Source organism: Somniosus microcephalus, chromosome 12 (genome assembly GCF_052327205.1).
Source record: "Somniosus microcephalus isolate GS21.2 chromosome 12, FLI_Smic_1.0, whole genome shotgun sequence".
NCBI classification, from domain to species: Eukaryota; Metazoa; Chordata; class Chondrichthyes; order Squaliformes; family Somniosidae; genus Somniosus; species Somniosus microcephalus.
This window is the reverse complement of record NC_140998.1, coordinates 64,182,475-64,204,248: the sequence shown is the minus strand read 5'-3', so window position 1 is coordinate 64,204,248 and position 21,774 is coordinate 64,182,475. Positions and strand designations below refer to the sequence as shown.

The following is a 21,774-nucleotide window of genomic DNA, read 5'->3' as shown; positions in this document are numbered from 1 at the left end:
CTGCTCTAGAAACCCATCCCTAATACACTCAATGAACTCATCCTCAAGGCAGCCCTGCCCAATTTGATTTGTCCAATTAATATGATAGTTAAAATCCCCCATAATTATAGATGTTCCCTTATTACAAGCCTCAACTATTTCCTGATTGATACTCCATCCAACAGAGTTGCCACAGTTCGGAGGCCTATAGACTATGCCCACTAGTGTTTTTTTCCCCTTATTATTCCTTACCTCCACCCAAACTGTTTCATTGTCCTCATCTTTTGACCCAATATCATTTCTCTGTATTACAGTGATTCCTTCCTTTATTAACATAGCCACCCCACCTCCCCTTCCTTCCTGCCTGTCCTTCCTGATCGTTAAATAACCTGATATGTTTAATTCCCAGGCATTGTCACCCTGCAGCCATGTTTCTGTAATGGCCGCTAGATCATACCCATATGTAGTTATTTGTGCCATTAACTCATCTATTTTGTTACGAATGCTACGTGCATTCAGATAGAGAACTTTCAAAGATGTTTTGTGACACTTAGTTCCTGCTTTTGCCCTTTTTATTACTTTACCTTTTACTCCATACCTTCTGCCCCTTCCTGACATGCTCTGGTTTTTAATTTCCCCACTGCTACCTAAGTCTATGACCTTCTCTGTTGTCATTTGTATTATTTGCTCTCTTGGAACCTCCCCCCCACTAGTTAGTTTAAAGCCCTCTCTACAGCCCTAGTTATATGATCCGCCAGGACTCTAGTCCCAGCACTGGCCAATACCTTGGAGAATTCCCCTGCTCGTCTTCTGAAACACCCACCTGAGAGGCAGACAGGGCCTTGGTTTAACACCTCATCTAAACGAAGGTACCTCTGACAGCACAGCACTCCGTCAGTAGTACGCTGGAGTGTCAGCCTAGATTATGTGATCAAGTCTCTAGACTGGGACTTGAACCCACAACCTTTATGATTCAGATGCTAGAGAGTGCTACCGACTGAGCCAAGGCTAGATCTACTCTATAATACAACTATAGGAAATCCTGTATGCTAATTTCCGTGGATCACTGTTTATATCCCACACTTCAACAGCTGAACTGTCGACTGCTGCTCAGTGTCAACCCCTCAGGATCATGCCCAGTTGAATAAAGACAAAATGGCCTGCGTTTGGTCTGGAAATGGCAGCAAAATGGAGGATGAAGAGGACTGAACAGAAGAGGCTGGGATTATATGAAATGCAAAATGTTTCAAATGCTTGACGTGAGATATGTATTTACCATCCCCATTATACCTTCCATTCACAATAGTGGTCATCCATAGTTTTTACCATTTGCAGTACTAATCCCCTGCTACTGCTCCCCTTTACTAAAAAAGCAATTCTGATGAGAAGTGGGTTGTTCCATGCTCATATTCTGCCAGTCAATGCGCCATTATCTTCAATACTGAGGCTATGAGATGGGCTGACAATGAAGATGGAATAGGAAGGAATACAAGACTCTTTGAGCGGTGATTTCACTTGCCTCCTGGCCCCACAAAATTAAGGTTTTTTTTGTTTACCATGGAGGACCTCCTCTTCTGGTCTGACAGCTTCTACTGAGTTGAGTAGTAAACAGGGCTTCAGGCTCCTATTTTTAGAGGGCCCTGATTAGCATAAAGTCAGGAGGCTGCCACCCGAGTCAGGCGGGCGCCTCAGACGCCCAACATTATGATAGCCACAGGGCAGAAAAGGAGCGGTAAGTAGACTCTCTTACTGCTCCCATACCACCCAGTTCCCACCAGGATGGAGGGAGTTATCTATTTTTTAATAACATCTATTTTTTGCTCCACTTTCCATGATGGATTTGCAGGATGTGCTTAAGATCCACATACTTGTTTGTTAATTCTTCTTTCCTTTCTCTTTTCCTCTTATTTATTGATGATAAAAGGTATTTTCTTCCCCACTTACAGCACAGAAGGAGACCATTCGGTCCACCGTACCTTTGTCGGCTCTTTGACAGAGCTGTCCAATTAGTCCCGCTCGCCCTGCCCTTTCCCTGTAGCCCTGCAAATTTTTCCTTTTCAAGTATTTATCCAATTCCCTTTCGAAAGTTACTCTTGAATTTGCTTCCACCGCCCTTTCAGGCAGTGCATTCCAGATCACAACAACTCGCTGCGTAAAAAGAATTCTCCCCAACTCTCCTCTAGTTCTTTTGCCAACTACCTTAAACCTGTGTCCTCTGATTACCGACCCTCCCGCCAGTGAAAACAGATTCACTTTATTTACTCTATCAAAACCCCTCATAATTCTGAATACCTCTATTAAATCTCATCTTAATCTTCTCTGCTCCAAGGAGAACAAGCCCAGCTTCTTCAGTCTCCCCGCATAACTGAAGTCCCTCATCCCTGGTAACATTCTAATAAATCTCCTCTGCACCCTCTCCAAGGCCTCGACATCCTTCCTAAAGTGCGGTGCCCAGAATTGGACACAATATTCCAGCTGAGGCCTAACCAGCGTTCCTATGTAAACGTGGCGGGTATGAATGTAATGGACTGTTTCTGAGCGTGTGGCTGCTATACAATTGCATTTTCGAGTATATTCTAAGCTGTGTGATTCTAATTAGTCATCTCCCTGGTAATATGATAGTCTCATTAATATTATACAATGCAAACGGTAGTGGAAATTGGTCTTGCATTGCTCAGTCCAAACACAATGTAATACACTTGACTAGCAGGCTGTAAACACAGCTGGGGAGAAATTCAGTTGGCTGCGCCACCCGTTAGCGCCTTAAGAGGGCTCTAAGTTGGTCGCAAGCCACTGCCCACGCCTCCCGCTAAATTCCGCGGGACGCTAGTAGTGGCGCTAGCCGTTAGCGCTGTGCCGCTACCGATGACGTCATCGGTGTGCGCAGCGCCCCGCTGACGCCCCGGCTGCGATATTTGGAAGCGCCCCCTGATTTACCGCCAGGCGCTATGTGCGACCGGTTTAGGGGGGCCTACCTGCGGCGGGGGAGGCGCAAATTAAAGGAGAGGTGCGGGGCGGCCATTTTTGTTGTTGGCCGCCTGCCAGCACCTGCCTGCACTCCCGTCCCTGGCCTCCTGAAACCCCCCCCTCCCCGGCGGAGTGCCGGCTGCGTTCCAAGATACCCGGCACTTCTCCTTGGTGCCGGGCTCTTTTGCTGGCACTCGCGATCCTCGGGGGCCCAGCTGGGCCCCAGATCGCGCTGCACAAGGCCTCTCCCTTTTAAGAAGGGGAGGAAGGCCTGCAATACCGTAGCGCGACGTGCCGCAGCGTGAGGCGCTGTGGCACGTTGCGCCACGATATTCAGTCGCAGCGCCCCAAGAGGGATGCAGGGCGCCTCCAGTAGCGCCGTGCTTCCCTTTGGGGCACTACCACTGAATTTCCGGCGGGCGGCCGCGAATGCTTCCGGGGCGCTACTTTTAGCGCCCTGGCGAGGCTGGCGCCCCAAACGGGGCTAAAGTCAATTTCTCCCCCAGCGTCTATTTTTGGGTTCCAGTGTGTAACCTGCATAAATATTGAATGTCGATTGCAAGAGGAGGTTGATAAGGTCAGAGGGAGTCCTAGATCAACAACAGTAACAACTTGCATTTATGTAGCACCTTTTGACATAGTAAAACAGCCCAAGGTGCTTCACAGGAGTGTTATTAGACAAAATTTGACACCGAGCCACATAGAGATATTAGGACAGGTGACCAAAAGCTTGGTCAAAGAGGGAGGTTTTGAGGAGGGTCTTAAGTAGTTAACAGGCAGTTTTTTGCCTAATCCCTATTTTTAGCACTGAAGTGTGGGCTGTCCGACGGCTCCAAACCACGCCAAGTTAGCGAGGCGGACCGTCGGTCTGCAGGAGTTGGAGGGGTCGAGTGGTCCGTTGTGCAGGTGAGTGATGGGTGCATGTGTGCAGAGGTAAGTGCGTTTGGTGTGTGTAAAGTGTTTTAATAAGTTTTACTTACCTTTACTTTCTCCTGCAGGCTTCCTTCCTTCAGTTCTCGGGAGTTCCTCAGTTCACCGGCACAGAAAGCAGAATGGCCGCTGAACTGTCAAAAGCTGCAGCCTCTGCTTCCTGGTCTGGAGAGCTCTCTAACTGAGTCTGAGTAGAAGGACTCAAGTTAGAAGACAGATTGTCAGTGTTTGACAGCTTCACAGAGCTGTCAAATGCTGATTTTTCATCTGTCAAAAGCTCTTAACAGATGAAATGTCAATCGCTGACATCACCAGTAACCAGATGTCTCTTAATTGGCCTGCTGAGCCCGCTGGGCGGGCTTAACAAGGTCAATCAAGGGAAAATAGCATGGGTTGGCCACAAGTCGATGGAGGCGGGATTACAACCCAAAAAGTGGGAGTCCCGCCTCCAAAAGCTCCCCATTGACAAAATCGAGCTCGTTGTATGTGAAGGTCTTTGGGATATTTGTGAGATATGTCATGTGGTTCTAAGTGTCAGCTGTGGCTCAGATCGTCATGCTCTAGCCTCTGAGTCAGAATAGTTGTGGGTTCAAGTCCCATTCCAAATACTTGAGTATAAAATCTAGGCTGACACTTCAGTGTTGTGAAAGAGTGCCGTCTTTCAGATGAGATCTCAAACCGAAATCTTTGCGAGTGGAAGTAAAAAAAATCCCATGGCACTGTTTTGAAGAAGAGTACTCCCAAGTGTCCTAGTCAAGATTTATCCCTCAACCAACATTACAAAAAATGCTCTTTTCACCAATAGGAGGAGCTCGCTTCACCAATTGGAGCTCTCTTCACCAATAGGAGGAGCTCTCTTCATAAAAACTGACTGTAAAAGCTTCTATAGATATATGAAGAGAAAAAGATTGGTGAAGTCAAGCGTAGGTCCCTTGCAGTCAGAATCAGGGAATTTATAATGGGGAACAAAGAAATGGCTGACCAATTAAATACATACTTTGGTTCTGTCTTCACGAAGAAAGACACAAATAACCTCCCAATGATGTCGGGGAACATAGGGTCTAATGAGAGGGAGGAACTGAATGAAATCAGTATTTGTAGGGAAATGGTGTTAGGGAAATTGACGGGGTTGAAGGCCGATAAATCCCCAGGGCCTGATAATCTACATCCTAGGGTACTTAAGGAAGTGGCCCTAGAAATAGTAGATGCATTGCTGGTCATCTTCCAGAATTCTATAGACTCCGGAACAGTTCCCATGGATTGGAGGGTAGCTAATATAACCCCACTATTTAAAAAAGGTGGTAGAGAGAAAACGGGGAATTGTAAACTGGTAAGCCTGACATCGGTAGTGGGGAAAATGCTAGAGTCTATTATAAAAGCTATAATTGCAGAGCACTTGGAAAACAGTGACAGGATCGGACAAAGTCAACATGGATTTACAAAAGGTAAGTCATGCTTGACTAATCTCCTGGAATTTTTTGAGGATGTAACTGGTAGAATAGATAAGGGAGAACCAGTGGATGTGGTGTATTTGGACTTTCAGAAGGCTTTCAATAAGGTCCCGCATAAAAGATTAGCGTGCAAAGTTAAAGCACATGGGATTGGGGGTAAGGTATTGACTTGGATAGCGAACTGGTTGGCAGACAGGAAGCAAAGAGTTGGAATAAACGGCTCTTTTTCCGAGTGGCAGGCAGTGACTAGTGGGGTACCGCGGGGATCGGTGCTAGGACCCCAGTTATTCACAATATATATTAATGATCTAGACGAGGGAACTAGATGTAATATCTCCAAGTTTGCAGATGACACAAAGCTGGGTGGGCGTGTGTGCTGTGAGGAGGATGCCGAGAAACTCCAGTATGATTTGGACCGGTTGGGTGATTGGGCAGATGCAGTATAATGTGGATAAATGCAAGGTTATCCACTTTGGTGGCAAAAACAGTGTAGGATTCTCAAAATTAACAGATCCCCCCAAAATGAAGAAAACCCTATTAAAATTACTTTGGACCCTTGCTAAAAACTTCAGCAGTGATAAAAAGGGCACGTTGGGCCTAACAAGGAGATTCAAGGTCAGAAACAGACTTGGCATTTTAAAAGGACATGTTCAGGCATGTTTGGGAAAAGGCTGTTGCAGAAATGGGATCTACCTCTGCAGTAGACAGTTGGAGTATTCGAGATAATCAAACTGTCTGGGGGAACTGTAAACGTCACTCAGCCCCTATCAAGAAATTTATATGCTAACAATAGACCCACAGAAGAACAGCCTCACAGAACCCATCTAATTCATGCATAAAACAAATCGTTTCACCAACCTACAAAGAATCTCAGGCCCCACAGGAAACTAAAAGCTTGAGGACAATTCACTACAGTTAGATAATAGCTCAACAGCTCAGGAAAACCATCCCGAAACTACTTATCACATTTTTAAACTACTTCAACAACTCAGGAGACCATCCCGAAACCGCTTAAACAATTTACACAACTCAATGTTAACGAGCCCGCCAAAATCTAACAATAAACCGGGACAGATTTGGCGTGTAGATTAGCAGGCCTTGATTAGTATAATTGGAGGCCTGTTCAACAGTTAAACAGTTCACAGTTCAAGTTCAGCAAGGCGGAGTCGAGAGTTCAAGTACAGTACAGTTCGATTGGAAAGAAGAAGCAAGTTCCAGAAGAGCCATCGTCGGGTAACATCAAGACCAAGGAGCAAGCATCTCGAAACAGTTCTCTCTCGAAGAAGAAGAAGACGAAGAAGAAGAAGAAGTAACACACCATTGGACACCCCGCGGCACCAAGGGCCCCACAAAACAACCAACCGAATATTACCCTCAGTCAACCGGGTAATATTGGGGCACCGCAACCAACAGAAAACCAACTCGGAAGAAACCGAAGATTCGTAAGTCTTTTCCACTCTACAAACTATCCTGACTTACCCCTGGGTAAGATTTTATTCAAAAGACTCTGGGCCCTATTTCTAACCAAAGAAAATTGGGTACTCACCTGATAGATCAAATACGTACTCTACCACATCAGCGGACTCGCGAAGACTGACCATATACGCAGGTGAAGTCCTCTACCGCGTCCGGGGTATGGCAGGCCCCAACTGACACATCTAGCAAACCCCGAAATCGCGAACTAGCTCAACTGTCAAGGAGTCATTTGGTGACCATTATCCCTGGTCCTTCAGAGCCTAACTTAGCTAGTAAGGTGGGATTGGGAGGGGTGAGAGATTTGTCTACTGTAATTTTCCCTTGTGTATGTCGAAGTGTTTCCCCTTTTTATTAGAGTGTTGTTATTGTGTTGTATTTTCTTTTCTCAAATAAAATTCAAAGTTCTTGCACCAAAACCAGTTCTCTGCTGCACTTTTATCACAACCCCCAAATAAGTCCAAGGTCTAGAACCAAGGGAGTGGGAGCGATTCGAACCGTTCATAAGTCAGAGGTGAAGCTGCCCCCAAACGCCACCCCCTACAACAGGAAGGCAGATTATTATCTGAACGGCAATTGATTGGGAAAAGGGGAAGTGCAACGAGACCTGGGTGTCCTTGTGCACCAGTCGCTGAAGGTAAGCATGCAGGTGCAGCAGGCGGTTAAGAAGCAAATGGTATGTTGGCCTTCATAGCAAGAGGATTCGAGTACAGGAGCAAGGATGTCTTGCTGCAGTTGTACAGGGCCTTGGTGAGACCACACCTTGAGTATTGTGTGCAGTTTTGGTCTCTCCACCAAGTAATTGCTCTCTTCACCAATAGGAGGAGCTCTCTTCACCAATAGGAGGAGCTCTCTTCACCAATAGGAGGAGCTCTCTTCACCAATAGAAGGTGCTCTCTTCACCAATAGGAGCACTCTTCACCAATAGGCGTTCTCTTCACCAATAGTAATTACTCTCTTCACCGACAGGACGTGCTCTCCACCAATAGGAGGAGCCTTCTTCACCAATGCTAATTGCTCTGTTCACCAATAGGAGGTGTGCTCCACCAATATGAGGAGCTCTCCACCAATAGGAGGAGTTCTCTTCACAATTGGACACACTCCCCACCAACAGGAAGAGCTCTCTCCACCAGTAGGACACGCTCTCCACCAATAGGAGGAGTTCTCTTCAATAGGAGGCGCTTTCTTCACCAATAGGACACGCTCTCCACCAATAGGAGGAGCTCTCTTCACCAATAGGACACGCTCTCCACCAATAGGAGGAGCTCTCTTCAACAATAGGCCACGCTCTCCACCAACAGGAAGAGTTCTTTTCACCAATAGGAGGAGCGCTCTTCACCAAAAGAAGGAGCTCCTCCACCAATAGGACGCGCTCTCCTCCAATAGTTGGAGCTCTGTTCACCAATAGAGGGCACTCTCTTCACCAATAAGACATGCTCTCCACCAATAGGAGGAGCTCCTTTCACCAATGCTAATTGCTCTGTTCACCAATAGGAGGCGCTCTCTTTACCAATACTGGACGTAAAGTTCCTGCACACTTATTTTTTTCACGATACAGGTAGACTATCCTTTATCCAAAAACCTCGCGACCAGCCATGTTTCGGTTTTCGGAAAATTTCGGATTTCAGAAGGTATTTTATAAGACTGGGAAATTTGTCGGGGGTGGGGGTCGGGGGTGGGGGTCGGGGGTGGGGGTCGGCGGGGGGGTCGGCGTCGGCGGGGGTCAGGGTCGGCGGGGGGGCGGGGGTCGGCGTCGTGCGCACGACTTACACTGAACGAAAAAACTTTCGGTTTTTAGAGGTTTTCAGAAGTTCGGATAAAGGATAGTCTACCTGTACTACCAGACCTTAACGTGTGCCTGGACGTGTTTAGATATCTGACTGAACAATATTTATCATAGAAGACGTTTCATTAAGTAAAGGGTTGATTCTAAAGTACAGTAAAGCAGGAGACACATTCCATTAAACGTGCAGTGCATTTCTTAAATCAGATCGTCCAGACCTGTTTATTAGGATACGGAACGCACCAACAGTGTGATAAGTGACACTTTGAAGCATTTCATCATTGGTGAGACCCACTATTCAAACAATACGATACTAAAGCAAATTAATCATCGCAAACATAACGACGAAAAATTGTAGGACGCGTCCACTGTTATATACACACACACGCGCACATACAACCTATATTAATTCCTAGCAGAGGCAAATCCAGTGAAACTAGGAATGCTTTAACAACTGCAATCCAAATTGCACCTAGTGTTGCGTGTGTCTTTTTTTTAAACGGAGGAAGAGCTCGACATCTTCCAAATAACCCACCGTCCCCAGATCTTGCCGAACACAAATCTATTGACCATCACCTGTAGAAAAACAGACAGAAACATGACATTGTTGTAGAAAGTGGGAGGATAATGTTACACCGCGGTATAGACCGTTTGCAAACAGATTTTCTAAAACAGGGGAGATGATGTGCAGTACATTGCACTTCAGGATGGTGAGCTGCTCCTCAGCCCCATTGTGTGGAGACAGCGACCTGCCGCCTTGTGTCTCCGCAAGTGGACGGAGCTACAGCTGAACCATCCCCATGATAAACAATCTATAGATCAGGTGTCATTTCATTGTCAACATTCAAACTTTTCAAATGTTCACCCCTTCATTTGATTTTATACCTTGTCCATCTGTTTATGGTCACTTCCCTTTCCCAAATAGTTTAATGGCAGAAATTTAGTGACCGACATTCTTAGTTTTAACAAAAAGAGATAAGGCACGTTTGTCACTCATTGTAATGAAATGTTAATATTTGCTGCTGGAATCACATTGCTCACAGTCAGCTTCATCACAAGACACTTGCAACACTGGTCTTTTCACACTTCTGAATATCAACGTCCTAGAATCCAGTTGTGGTATCTACAACTGTAAACGGAAATGGTTCAGTAGCATTAGGTGAAAAACGATTTTTAGTAGCCAGGCTCTACAGATGATTGTAAAGGGCAATGTGAGCACACTACGGCGGAGGCGGCCGGACACGCGCCATGCTAATATGACTAAGAATGTTAGTACAGCGTTAACGCTGCCCTTTTGACTAAGACCTGGCAGGAGATATGGAGGGGGCAGGGGGAGTGCTGGATTCGAGAAGCACAATGATGAAGCATGAATATTAGCACAAAGTGGGAGCAGAGGATGTAATCTGCACATGACAAGTTGTGCTTGTCAAAGATATTTTACTGACAAAGAAATATTAACCAGAATGAAGCAAGTAATACTTTAGAAGTGAAAAGGGTTATCCAAATGACATTACATATGCCACGGTGGGAGAGTGAATTCACTACAGGAAGGCAGACAGACTGACTGGGATAGTACCTACTAATAAACCTTCAATGCTCCTTGCACTCCTTGACCTCTTATTCTCCTTCACCATGATATGTGCAGCCATGAGTACTCAGCTCTAGCTCAGACAATTGCGACAGTATTCACTGCTCTCTTATTCTTCATCTTTGTTACTCTCACTAATGCCATGTCTGAGCTGGAGTTAAAAACTCGTCTTTTGATGTGCTCGTGCAATTGTGGAATGTGGCTAGAATTCCTAGTTAATAACCTTCAACAAGGGCCTATTACTCTCTGGAGTTTAGAAGAATGAGAGGTGATCTCATTGAAACATACAAGATTCTGAATGGGATTGACAGGGTAGATGCTGAGAGGTTGTTTCCCCTGGCTGGAGTGCCTAGAACTAGGGGGCATAGTCTCAGGATAAGGGGTCGGCCATTTAAGACCGAGATGAGGAGGAATTTCTTCACTCCGAGGGTTGTGAATCTTTGGAATTCTCTGCCCCAGAGGGCTGTGAATGCTGAGTCTTTCAGGATATTCAAGGCTGAGATCGATAGATTTTTGGACTCTAGGGGAATCAAGGGATATGGAGATCAGGTGGGAAAGTGGAGTTGAGGTGGATGATCAGCCATGATCTTATTGAATGGCGGAGCAGGCTCGAAGGGCCATATGGCCTACTCCTGCTCTTATTTCTTATGTTCTCATTTCTTATGTTACATTGATCTTTTAAAACTTTTCATTGCTGTTTTTACTTCTGTTTGAAGAATAGGAATTCTCAGAGGAGCACTAAACACAGATGATTAATTGACATTTCGCCACTTTTTATTCAAATTTACTTTTCTTTAAGATTCACCAGCAGAACATCAGCCCCATTAGTGCCTGACAATCCCATTTTTAATTCAGTCCATCCTTTGAATTCAGCTCAGTGGATTTTAAATATGAAACTGACCTGAAATTAAAACAAAATGTAGATGGTTGGGTAATCAAGTCAACTATACCTTTGAGATACAAACAGGATACTAGGAATAATTAAACTTTTACAATCTATAATATTAAATGTCCATTGTAGATAGCAATAGAAATATAACAGTGTCAAACAGTCCATGGGAAACTGCAGAGATGATATTTATAAATGTTAGCTAGGGACTCTGCTCATTATTTGGGCAATTATTTACTAATTTACAACTTTCTTCTGCACCTGTAGGAACTGAATGCAAACCTGGCTGTCACTCATTAAATGGGTTCTGTGAGACCACTAGTGAATGCAGGTACAAACTCAACTATACATTCAACTGGGGAAATATTGGCTAAATTCCAGTTATGGAGCACTTTGTGAAAAAGAGAAATAATTTTAAAAATATAATTAAAATCTGTTTGTCTAAAGTGTCCAACACTGAACTAATGAGATTTTATAAGGTAGATATCTAGATGCATCATAATTAAAATCGTAATAAAATGGTTATACCGCGGTGTTGTTTAAAAAGCTTTAATTGGGCAGCTCTGAAGTATTTGTTTGTCAAATGGTTACCTCCATCTGCTTTCAATCTGTTTTGGAGCTAGCTTACTTTGATTTGACTCTTATTACAGTTTTATATAATTTGCATTTGAATCTAGTCCTTCACAAGGGAGAGGGGAATATCATTAAACATTTTATTAACCTTAATCCACTTAATGTAATTAACAAGGGAAAGTTATTGTCAAATGTACAAGAAATATCTTGTGCATCTGGTGAATGTATTATTTACTCAAAGGGTGGATCTGAGTTAGGATAACAGGCGTAAATGGAAAATATTGATTTTAATTATTTGAAAGATGTCTGTGAAATAATTGTTCTTTTAAGATAGCTGTTTTCCATTTAAAACATCAGTATGCACCCAGGGTCACCAGTAATGAAGTATGTTTTGCCTTTGTCTTATCTAGAGACAAAATGACACCAACAGACTCCACAGCCAGCAGCATATGGATCAACCAGGGCATACATGGGGTAGTGGTTATCAATCTGTGAAAATAATGTACTACTGGTCACTTGGTTTTCTGATGTTCTAGCTTATATCAAGCAGTGTGGTGTTCTGCTGGGGTTTAAGTTCAATCATACTGAGATTGACACCATGGATTTGGGCTCTTTGCCCCCTGAGTATTGAGAATATTTCCAGTTTATGTAGCCAATTTGAGGTACACATTACTTCTAATCTGTTTGTACAGAAGCCAGTTACTCTCCAATTGTATATTATTCAAGAAATCCCGGAGGTAAATTTTCATGGGGATTTTCTCCCATTCACCGTTTTACTGGAGTTTCCACGGCTCTCCCGCTGAAGGTACAGCAGGTGAGTGGAAGAAGCCCCACGGAAATTCATTCCCCCCGACCCACGTGTTGAGATCCCATTTCCTCCTTTTGATCTTTGTTAAATCGAGGCCCCTATATTTCTTTCAGAAGCTTCCTATATACATGCCTTGAGTCATCTTCAAGAAGCCTGACCAAATGATATCCCGCTTTGTAACCGTAGGTCACTCACACATTAGATTTCAATTCCCCTAATTTTCCATTTTCTCAGAGAGGGTTTAGTCCTCAGTTGTTTATTTCATTATTGGTTTGCCCAGTCTGACTACATGTGCAATTGGATACAAAGGAGCAACCATGGACGGCATGGAGGAGTAATCCTGTCAGACCATTCCTGTATCCAATCTTAGTTTCTTTTCAAATGTAATTTCTCATCTTATGTGTACCCTTGTACTTTTGTGGGCAGTTCTGTAGACTTGGAAGGACATCTCTTACTTTTTCAATGTTCTGGATCATCCCTCAAATATAATCTTGATATTCTCCCATGTCATCTTGAAGTGGTTGATGTTCATCAGTACTTCCAGGTGTGACACTTCCTTTTAGTCCCAAGAATTGTAGAAAAACATACCTGGCTGCTGTCAGTGCTGAAGTCCCTTTTGATTGTTTGCATCAGTAAATACATTTTTTTTTCTTCAACCTCATTTTCATTTTTACATACCAGTGAGCATGAGTCACTTAACAAAGGCCTGGAGGTTTCTGATGGTTCAATAGGTAAAGGCACTGCCTGGTGTAGCATGATGTCATGCACATCAGGTTCAATTAACAGGACTTAGCTGATCTTAGCCAAACCAGCATGTGGGGCACTACAATTAGCCTCTGTGACCCTGATTAAGGGAGGGGATAAAAACCAACCTAGGTTCCTGCTACTGACTGCTGTCCAGTAAGCCCTGTTGGAAAGCGCACTGGTATGGATATCACATGAAAAGAGGATCATGGCTAAAAACCTAGCGCCACTTAATGTTGACTCAACAACGACTTTCATTTATATAGCATGATTAATGTAGTAATAGAAGAGTTAAGAAAAATAGTATGTTAAAACAGGCTTTGAAGAGGCTTTGAAAGGTGGGGAGAGAAGTTGCTAGATGGAGAAGTTTAGGAAAGGCGAGAGTGTACACTTGGCTATTGAAGGGGTGCTGCTACCCAAAGGACCATAATGCAGCATGTTTTAGTACCTTCAAGGGAGAAGAGAAAATATTTTTTCAAGAAAGAGGCATGGAGCATGGTTATAAGACAGTTGAATATGGAGGAGCTATAGAAAAGTATGTGTTTTGCTGTGTATATGCCACTGGTTGAGAAGGGGGTAATTAAAAATCCATGCCCCACTTCTCATATACAAATACAGCTCCACCGACAATACCCTACAGTGCCTTGTGTGTTGGTAAGGTTGTGAGCTTTTCCTCATTGTTGCACTCTATTCAAAGATTCAACCAATCTTTTCTAGGATGATGAGGCCACCAAGTTCATGGAGTGTATACAAATTGACTCTAACCTCTTTAGTGCTTGCTGGGATGCCCACTGTAATCTCTTTGCATTGTGTCAAGGTCAGCTTGTTAATTTTGTATTGCATGACAACAAGTATTGTAGCTGAGTTGAACTATGTCTGGATCCAGATCATTTGGAAAGTGAGCCAGTACAATTGACTTCATTATGGAGTCTGCCAAATCCCTTTAGTCTCCTGAACAAAAGTTCTGCATAAGTACGCCCTGATCTCCAAAGGTAAACAAGCAAATCTTAGAATAGATATCCATTTCATATTTACACTTTTCAAATCTGGCTGCTGCCCTCATTGATAACATCCCTCTTTCCCCGTAGAACAGGAATGATTGTATCCAGTGGAGTATTTGATAATTTCAGTCCATACTTATTCTTTCCCTTCTAGATATTTATCAAGTTTTTTTTGAAGGTGTTAACCAACAAGCATCAGCTGTTTTTGCTGAAAGTTAATTCTAAAATATCCACTCCTCTGGGAGGCAGAGGGATCTTACTTGAGGATTTTTAATTTCTTTAATTCCGTGCTCTCCGCCTGAGACAAGTAGCCTACTTAAACTCCGTCAACTATGCCTGTCAATATTTGCAGGACCTGGATCATGTCTTCTCTTCAGTCTCTTGTCTGCAATAAGTTCAGCACTTCAAATCTATCCTCATAAGCTTGAGTCCCAGAATTACCTTTGTCACTCTTTTCTGAACCATCGCTTATGCATCAATGTTGTTTTGAAGATAGGATGGCAAAGCTTGCATATAATGCTAGATATGGCCTCACCTGTAATTATGCACAGTTAGAATAACTTATTAAAATATCTACTAAAATGACTTTGAGATGAATTGCAGTAATTGATAAATGGAAGTGTTATCTTTTATCTGATTCTGTTATACTTGAATTCATGCTGATGCTTTCATTAAGTGCAAAAGGGTGGGGGGTGGGGGGGTGGGTAGCAAACTCCATTCTTGAGTATTGACTCCACTTACCTGGATGAGCACAACATTCAACAGCAATGGTACATCCCTCCCAACCAGCTACTGTGAATAACTGTTTATACAAACCTTATACACTACTTGCCATTTCAGTGCTTTACCCCTTTCCTAGGATGTCCACTCACTACAGGGAACAGTTCAGCATCTACTGGGGAGAAATCTAAAATGGCAGGTATCTAGGGGAAGGAAAAGAACATTCAGGGGAAGGAAAAGAACATTCAAACTGAAAATATTTCCTGAAATGGGATATTTTAAATTAATGTTAACATTTTCTAGATGAGGCTAATACTTTATATTAAAAGCACTCCTCCCATACTTTCCTCCTTCAGTGATGCACATTATCTCATGGAGTGAATAATAAATAAATAAACATTGTAATTTTAACTTTAAAACCAGAACCCTTGTCACTTGCTAATTCTAAATGATTGACCAACTATATTAAATATCTTCATCTACATTTGATAAAGTTATAAAGCTGCATTGGCATCTGTAGCTTTCTAGTAGCTTATTAATGTGCAAATGTTTAAATTATTTGTCTTAAATAGTTCTCTCTAATAGTTTAGTGGAGGTGCTAGCATATTTTCAAACACATTAATGCCTCAATTAAAGTAGTGGGATTTCAGACAAATGTGTTAAACATTCACGTGTTAGCATTCCGTGGATAATTTTGGGCCAATGGCCAGGAAATTCCTCGGAGCAACTTCCGTTCCACTGGCGTTATTTCATCGAAAGTGTGGCGGAAACCCCATCTTTTACATTCTTATCTTTCCAGTAATTTATGTTTAGTATTTGATTCCTTTTCTAAATGTCTGTTCTTCCCTTCTATTTTAATATTATTCATTTTTATGTTTCAATTATTCATTTTTATTTCTCTTATTTTCAAATGTGGATTCTGAGGCATTTTGCTTTCTCCTCTGCTGGCAGATTCATACAGCCTTGCATAAAATTACAAGATGCTTCATGATTGTGAAAGAATAATTTAATCACCCTGCTGCAGTAGGTTTATTTGTAATACTTGTCCACACCTCATTACTACTTTAAGTTAGAATCATAGAATCAAAGAATGGTTACAGCACAGTAGGAGGCCGCTCAGCCCGTCGAGGCCGTGCCAGTTCACTCCAAGAGCACTTCAGCTAGTCCCACTCCCCCACCCTTTCCCCGTAGCCTTGCAAATTTTTTTCCTTCAGGTACTTATCTAATTCCCTTTTGAAAGCCATGATTGAATCTGCCTCCACCACCCTTTCAGGCAGTGCATTCCAGATCATAACCACTCACTGAGTAAAAAAGTTTTTCCTCATGTCGCCTTTGGTTCTTCTGCCAATCACCTTAAATCTGTGTCCTCTGGTTCTCGACCCTTCCGCCAATGGGAACAGTTTCTCTCTATCTACTCTGTCTAGACCCCTCATGATTTTGAACACCTCTATCAAATTTCCTCTCAATCTTCTCTGTTCTAAGGAGAACAACCCCCAGCTTCTCCAGTCTATCCACGTAACTGAAGTCCCTCATCCCTGGAACCAATCTTGTAAATCTTTTCTGCACTCTCTCTAAGGCCTTCACATCCTTCCTAAAGTGTGATGCCCAGAATTGGACACAATACTCCAGTTGTGGCCAAACCAATGTTTTATAAAGGTTCATCCTAACTTCCTTGCTTTTGTATTCTATGGCCGGAATTTTCCGGGGTGGTAGCGGGCACGATAGGTTGCGGGTCGGATGGGAAAATTGTTACTTTTGACAGCGGGACGGGAACCTGCTGTCACCTCTTTCCCCTAGGCGCGTCTGTCATCGCAGAGCCGACCCGACCGGCAGCGGCGGGGGACCCAATTGAGATGATTATCAGGTAGTTTACAGGCACTTAAGAGCCTTTTTTCACTTACTTTTTAAATTTCGCTGCTTGGCCACGGGATTCACGCAGCTCGGGAACCACATCCATCAACCTGAGGCGTGAGTTCAGTGGCCATTGCTCCAGCTGATTACCTGACAGCATCAAATGTACAGTAAAAGCTCCCACCTGACAGATGATCACTTTCCTCAGGCAAAGCTGTTGCTCAGTTCATTTCCAGCACAGATTCTGAAGGCTGTAACTGTTTCCAGCAAAGTCTCCATCCAGTGTCACCTCATTGGAAGAACTCTCTCACCATTGACAGATCGCTTCTGTCATCTGTACTTCACCTACCATCGATTCCATCAACATTGGTGCCGTTTATACTGCCTCACCTTGGTCCTCAGAACAACACCACAAACCTTCTCCGCAATCACCTTATACTGCACAGGACAGAGGGCATCAGCACCCGAGCACATTGCTGCCTGGGAGGCCAGGGCTGGCCTCATCATGGCCAGATTTACTTCACTTGACGCTGTATACCCATATGGCTGTCACATGATGTGCCAGGTTGGCACCACCCCACACCAACACCATAAAGCATCCCCACAATGCCCAACCTATTCCTTTCACACTCATCAACATTGCGGGGGTGGGGGGGGGGGGTACTGTTATGTCTCAACATTCACAACAAGCCACTTCCAAAGGTGCTCACAAATCTGTCCAAGACTGGAAAGTGTTGAAAATAAAGATTTCAATGTTTGATACCACATTAACAGAAACTTTACATAAACATTGGATAAAACACCCAGTGGCTACCCTTATGTGTTGTTAGTTGATCTGATTGCACTAAGATGAGGGTGAGTGTGAGGGGTGGCTAGTGAGATGGAAGTGATAATGTAGATAGAGAGAGAGAGAGGGATGGGTGGAGGTGCAAAGTATGTTGGTGATTAAGGATGTGCAGGAGTAGGGTAAGGAAGGCAGAGTGATGGGGATATGATGAGAGGCACAGCAGGATGCAGTTGAGTGTGGCTTTGTACTAACGTTTCCTGATCTAATGAAATAATTGAAACATTTGCGGCACTGCACCCTGACCACATCCCTGCTTGTGACCTCCTCTGCAATCTGAAACCAAGCTGTCTTGGTCTTCTGGGGAGGTCTCTTCCACCCATCGGAAGGGAAGGGGACCTCCCTGCGTACTCTGACTCCCTCCATAAGCATATGGAAGGAGTCATCGGAGAACCTGGGTGCAGCCCTCTGCCTCTCTGCAGTCATTGTCAGTGTTTGCAGCACTCCAATGCTGTAGTGCACTGACAACACTATGTTAGATGAAACTTCAAATGTAATGTGGCCACGGTCCCTTTAAAGATCCCAGCTGAAAACGCATCACGAATGATGTCACCAGACCCGCTCCATCTCATTGGGCTGGGTAACGCACTGCGTGGGCTTAATAAGCCCCATTAAGGTAAGTTCATTTTCAACAGCGGGATGGAGCCAGCAACGGGGTCGCGACCCGCCAAGGTAAAGAAAATTCTGGCCTATGCCTCTATTTATGAAGCCCAGGATCCCGTATGCTTTTTTAACTACTTTCTCAACTTGCCCTGCCACCTTCAATGATTTGTGCACATATACCCCCAGGTCACTCTGTTCCTACACCCCCTTTAGAATTGTACAATTTAGTTTATATTGCTTCTCCTCGTTCTTCCTACCAAAATGTATCACTTCGCACTTCTCTGTGTTAAACTTCATCTGCCACGTGTCCGCCCATTCCACCAGCCTGTCTATGTCCTTTTGAAGTCTATCACTATCCTCCTCACTGTTCACTATACTTCCAAGTTTTGTTTATTGCATTTTGATGTAGAGTTTTCCAGGCAGTTGTTAATTGTAATAAATACCTTCTACAGTAATTATTTTTTGCTTTGTGAAAAGTATATCACATGACCATGCTTACAGGGAAGATTGTGTGACTAGACACAGATAACCAAAGATTTTTTTTTAACTGTCAAAATGAAGTGGAATATTTATTTTTTAAGTGGAATTTGAGGAGGTGTTGGAGTGGTGTACCACACTGGAGTGCCAGCATGCTATACATAGAATGGTAGGGCATGGTCCTGTGACTATATTTCCTCATGCGATGAGAAGAAACCCAAGCCCTTTACCATTCGAAGGAGCAAGGATTAGAGGGACACCACTGGGGCCACTCGTGTGCCTAATCGATAATGAGTGGGCAGCATTGGCAGAGTTCTGGGAGCAACTTGCCTGCCCACTTTGTCAGCCAAGATATGATGTCGGGTATCAAAATACCTGGAGGAGTGGAGAAGAAAATATATTCTTTCGATTACCATACCAAGTAAAACCCTGAGTAGGAGAAATTCAGTACCTTAGTGCCTCCAGTTAGCGCCTGGTGGGGGTGCTAACGGGGCACTGAGGCAGTAGCACCGTAACGAGGCGAATCCAGCGGCGCATGCCAAATTTGGGCCCCCCATTGTGCCACTGCTACGAGTTAGCACCGGGGACCTGAGCGCAAGGCAGATTGTGACGTCAGTGAGCATGCAACGCACCCAATCTACCAAATTGAGTATCACCCCCTACCTTAGCACCTCGCCCCGACAGCGACAGGGAGAGGAGGTGTGAAGCAGCCGGTAGCCGGCTCCAGGGGCGCTACTTAAAGGGATCATGAGTAATGAGTCACAGCTCTCAGGTTGGTGCTGTTTCACTGCTTCCTTGTCAGTTTGACATTGTGCAACAGTTTAATTCAGTTATTTAAAGGTTGTTTAGTTTCCAGAGTGTTGTGGCTAAAAATTAGTTACATTAATTCTCACAAAATATCAAAGTGCTGCATTTCCTTACATTAATGGGGGTTGTACTGGCAGTCGACCTCACCCTCCAGGATCTACTGTGGAGGGAGTGCAGGCAGCGAGAAAGATTGGAACATGTGGCTAGAGGGAGGAGGAGGGCCATCAGGGCTCTCAACAGGAGGCCTTACCCTCCGAGGGTATTCCGAAAGCAATTCTCCTTCCTTCAGTTAAGCGAGAAGCAGTGTCTTAGAAGGCTCCGCTTCAGCAAGGAGCTGGTCACAGAACTCTGCCACCCCCTACAACCAGACCTCAAGCCTCAGGTCAGGACAAGGATGGCTCTCTCAGTGGCAGTCAAGGTCACTGTCGCCCTCAATTTCTTTGCCAGCAGGTCCTTCCAGTCTGCAACAGGAGATATAGGTAACATCTCACAGTTCACCATTCACCGCTGCATCCGGGAGGTCACAGAGGCTCTCTACAGTAGGAGAAGGGAGTACATTTCATTCCCCATCACTAGAGAGAAGCAGGACGAGCGTCCATGTGGGTTTGACAGGATAGCGGGATTCCCCATGGTGCAGTGTGCCATTGAATTCATCCTCGTGGCTTTGCGGGCACCGCATAACAATCCTGAGATCCTCTGTAACCGCAAAGGCTACCAATCACTTAATGTGCAGTTGGTGTGCGACCACAGACAGCGAATCCTCAATGTGAATGCCTGCTATCCTGGCAGCAGCCACGATGCTTTCATCCTGCACAAGACCGGTGTTCCAGCACTCTTCCAGCCACCACATCAAGCTCATGGCTGGCTGGCCGGAGACAAGGAGTATCCGTTCTCTGCCTGACTCATGACTCCCCTCCGCAACCCCAACACTCCTGCACAGCACTCATATAATGAGAGCCATGTCCTCACAAGGAACATCATTGAGCAGACCATCAGGTTGCTCAAGCAACGGTTCCGCTGCCTTGACCACTCGGGATGAGCCCTCCAGTACTTGCCGGAGCGGGTGTCCCATTTCATCGTGGTGTATTGCATGCTCCACAATCTGGCCATCATGAGGGCCCAGCCCTTGCCAGCAGGGATTGTGGGACCACCTCAGGAAGAGGGAGAGGAGGAGGAGGAGGAGGTGGAGGATGAGGAAGATGAGGAGGAGGAACAGGAGTGAGGGAGGAGGCAGCCATCCAATCGGCCTCTGTGACCGCCTCATCAGACTGTGGTTCCAGTCAATTTAACCCCAGATCCCCGTTGCTCACCACATCCCCGTCATCCCATCCCTGTCGCAGGCCATATCACAGCACAAAGCTGAAATGAGAGAGAGTACAAAATTATCTGAAATGAATTAATAAATTGATCAACAATCAGTGAACACATATTTACAACAACATTATTAGCTATTCACCCTTGTGCAATCCCTTAGTGCCCCTTGTTACAGTGCCTTTGCCTACTCTAGTGCTCCTATGAAGTGTTGGCCCAGTGGCTGCAGCAGGGCTGGTGGAAGGCTGCTGAGTGTCCGTGCGGGAGACTTCAGATGGCCTTCCAGGATGCCCTCGACCAGCTCTGGGCCTGGAAGGCCTGGCTGTAGACTGCACCACCTCAGGCTGGGCGTCGGTTGTCTGGGATGGCTGGATGACAGGCAGCGACAAGGGCATTGGCGGAGTGGCAGCGGTGGGAGCAAGAATGCTGTCATCCTGAGAGAGGACAGCAGGTTCCTGCCCCAATGATCCACTGCCACTCCCCTGGGGCAGCACCTGCACATCCCTAGCACTCTGTTGGAGCACAGATTGTTGGCCTGCTGCGATACCGTGAAAGCCCCAGTCAACGATGGTAGACCCAGCCACGATAGCAGCAGTCAGAGCTTGCGTGGCATCAAGCTGAGACTGCATGAGAGCAGTCTGAGATTGAATGGCACCAACCAAAGACTACATTACAGCAGATCACCCATCACATGCAGCATCAGGCCTGGGTCGCCACGGTCTCTCGGAGTCTACCATCCTTTGCAGACTGGAAATGATGGGCTCCATGGTGTACGCAGAGCTTTGTGCAATATTGGAGGCGGACTCCTCCATGCTCCTGACCATTGCCAACAGGCTCTTGGGCACCCTTGCCATTGCACCTATGATCTCCATGTGCATGCCCATCACCCTTCTTCTAAAGTTCTCCCCATCGAGGTCCTCAGCTGAGTCCTGTGCAGCAGAACCCCCGAGCTACCCTTTCCCCCTGGCCTTGCTG

General features: G+C 44.9%; 1 protein-coding gene across 1 annotated transcript in view; it reads left to right on the top strand.

Annotated features, from left to right (window-relative positions):
• The window catches only part of dlk1 (delta like non-canonical Notch ligand 1), a 116,978-nt gene that overhangs the window by 73,062 nt on the left and 22,142 nt on the right, over window positions 1-21,774 (top strand). The window contains exon 2 of the mRNA XM_086004181.1: window positions 11,267-11,391. Coding sequence (XP_085860307.1) covers window positions 11,267-11,391 — 125 coding nt within the window. The remainder of the gene's footprint in view (window positions 1-11,266; window positions 11,392-21,774) is intronic.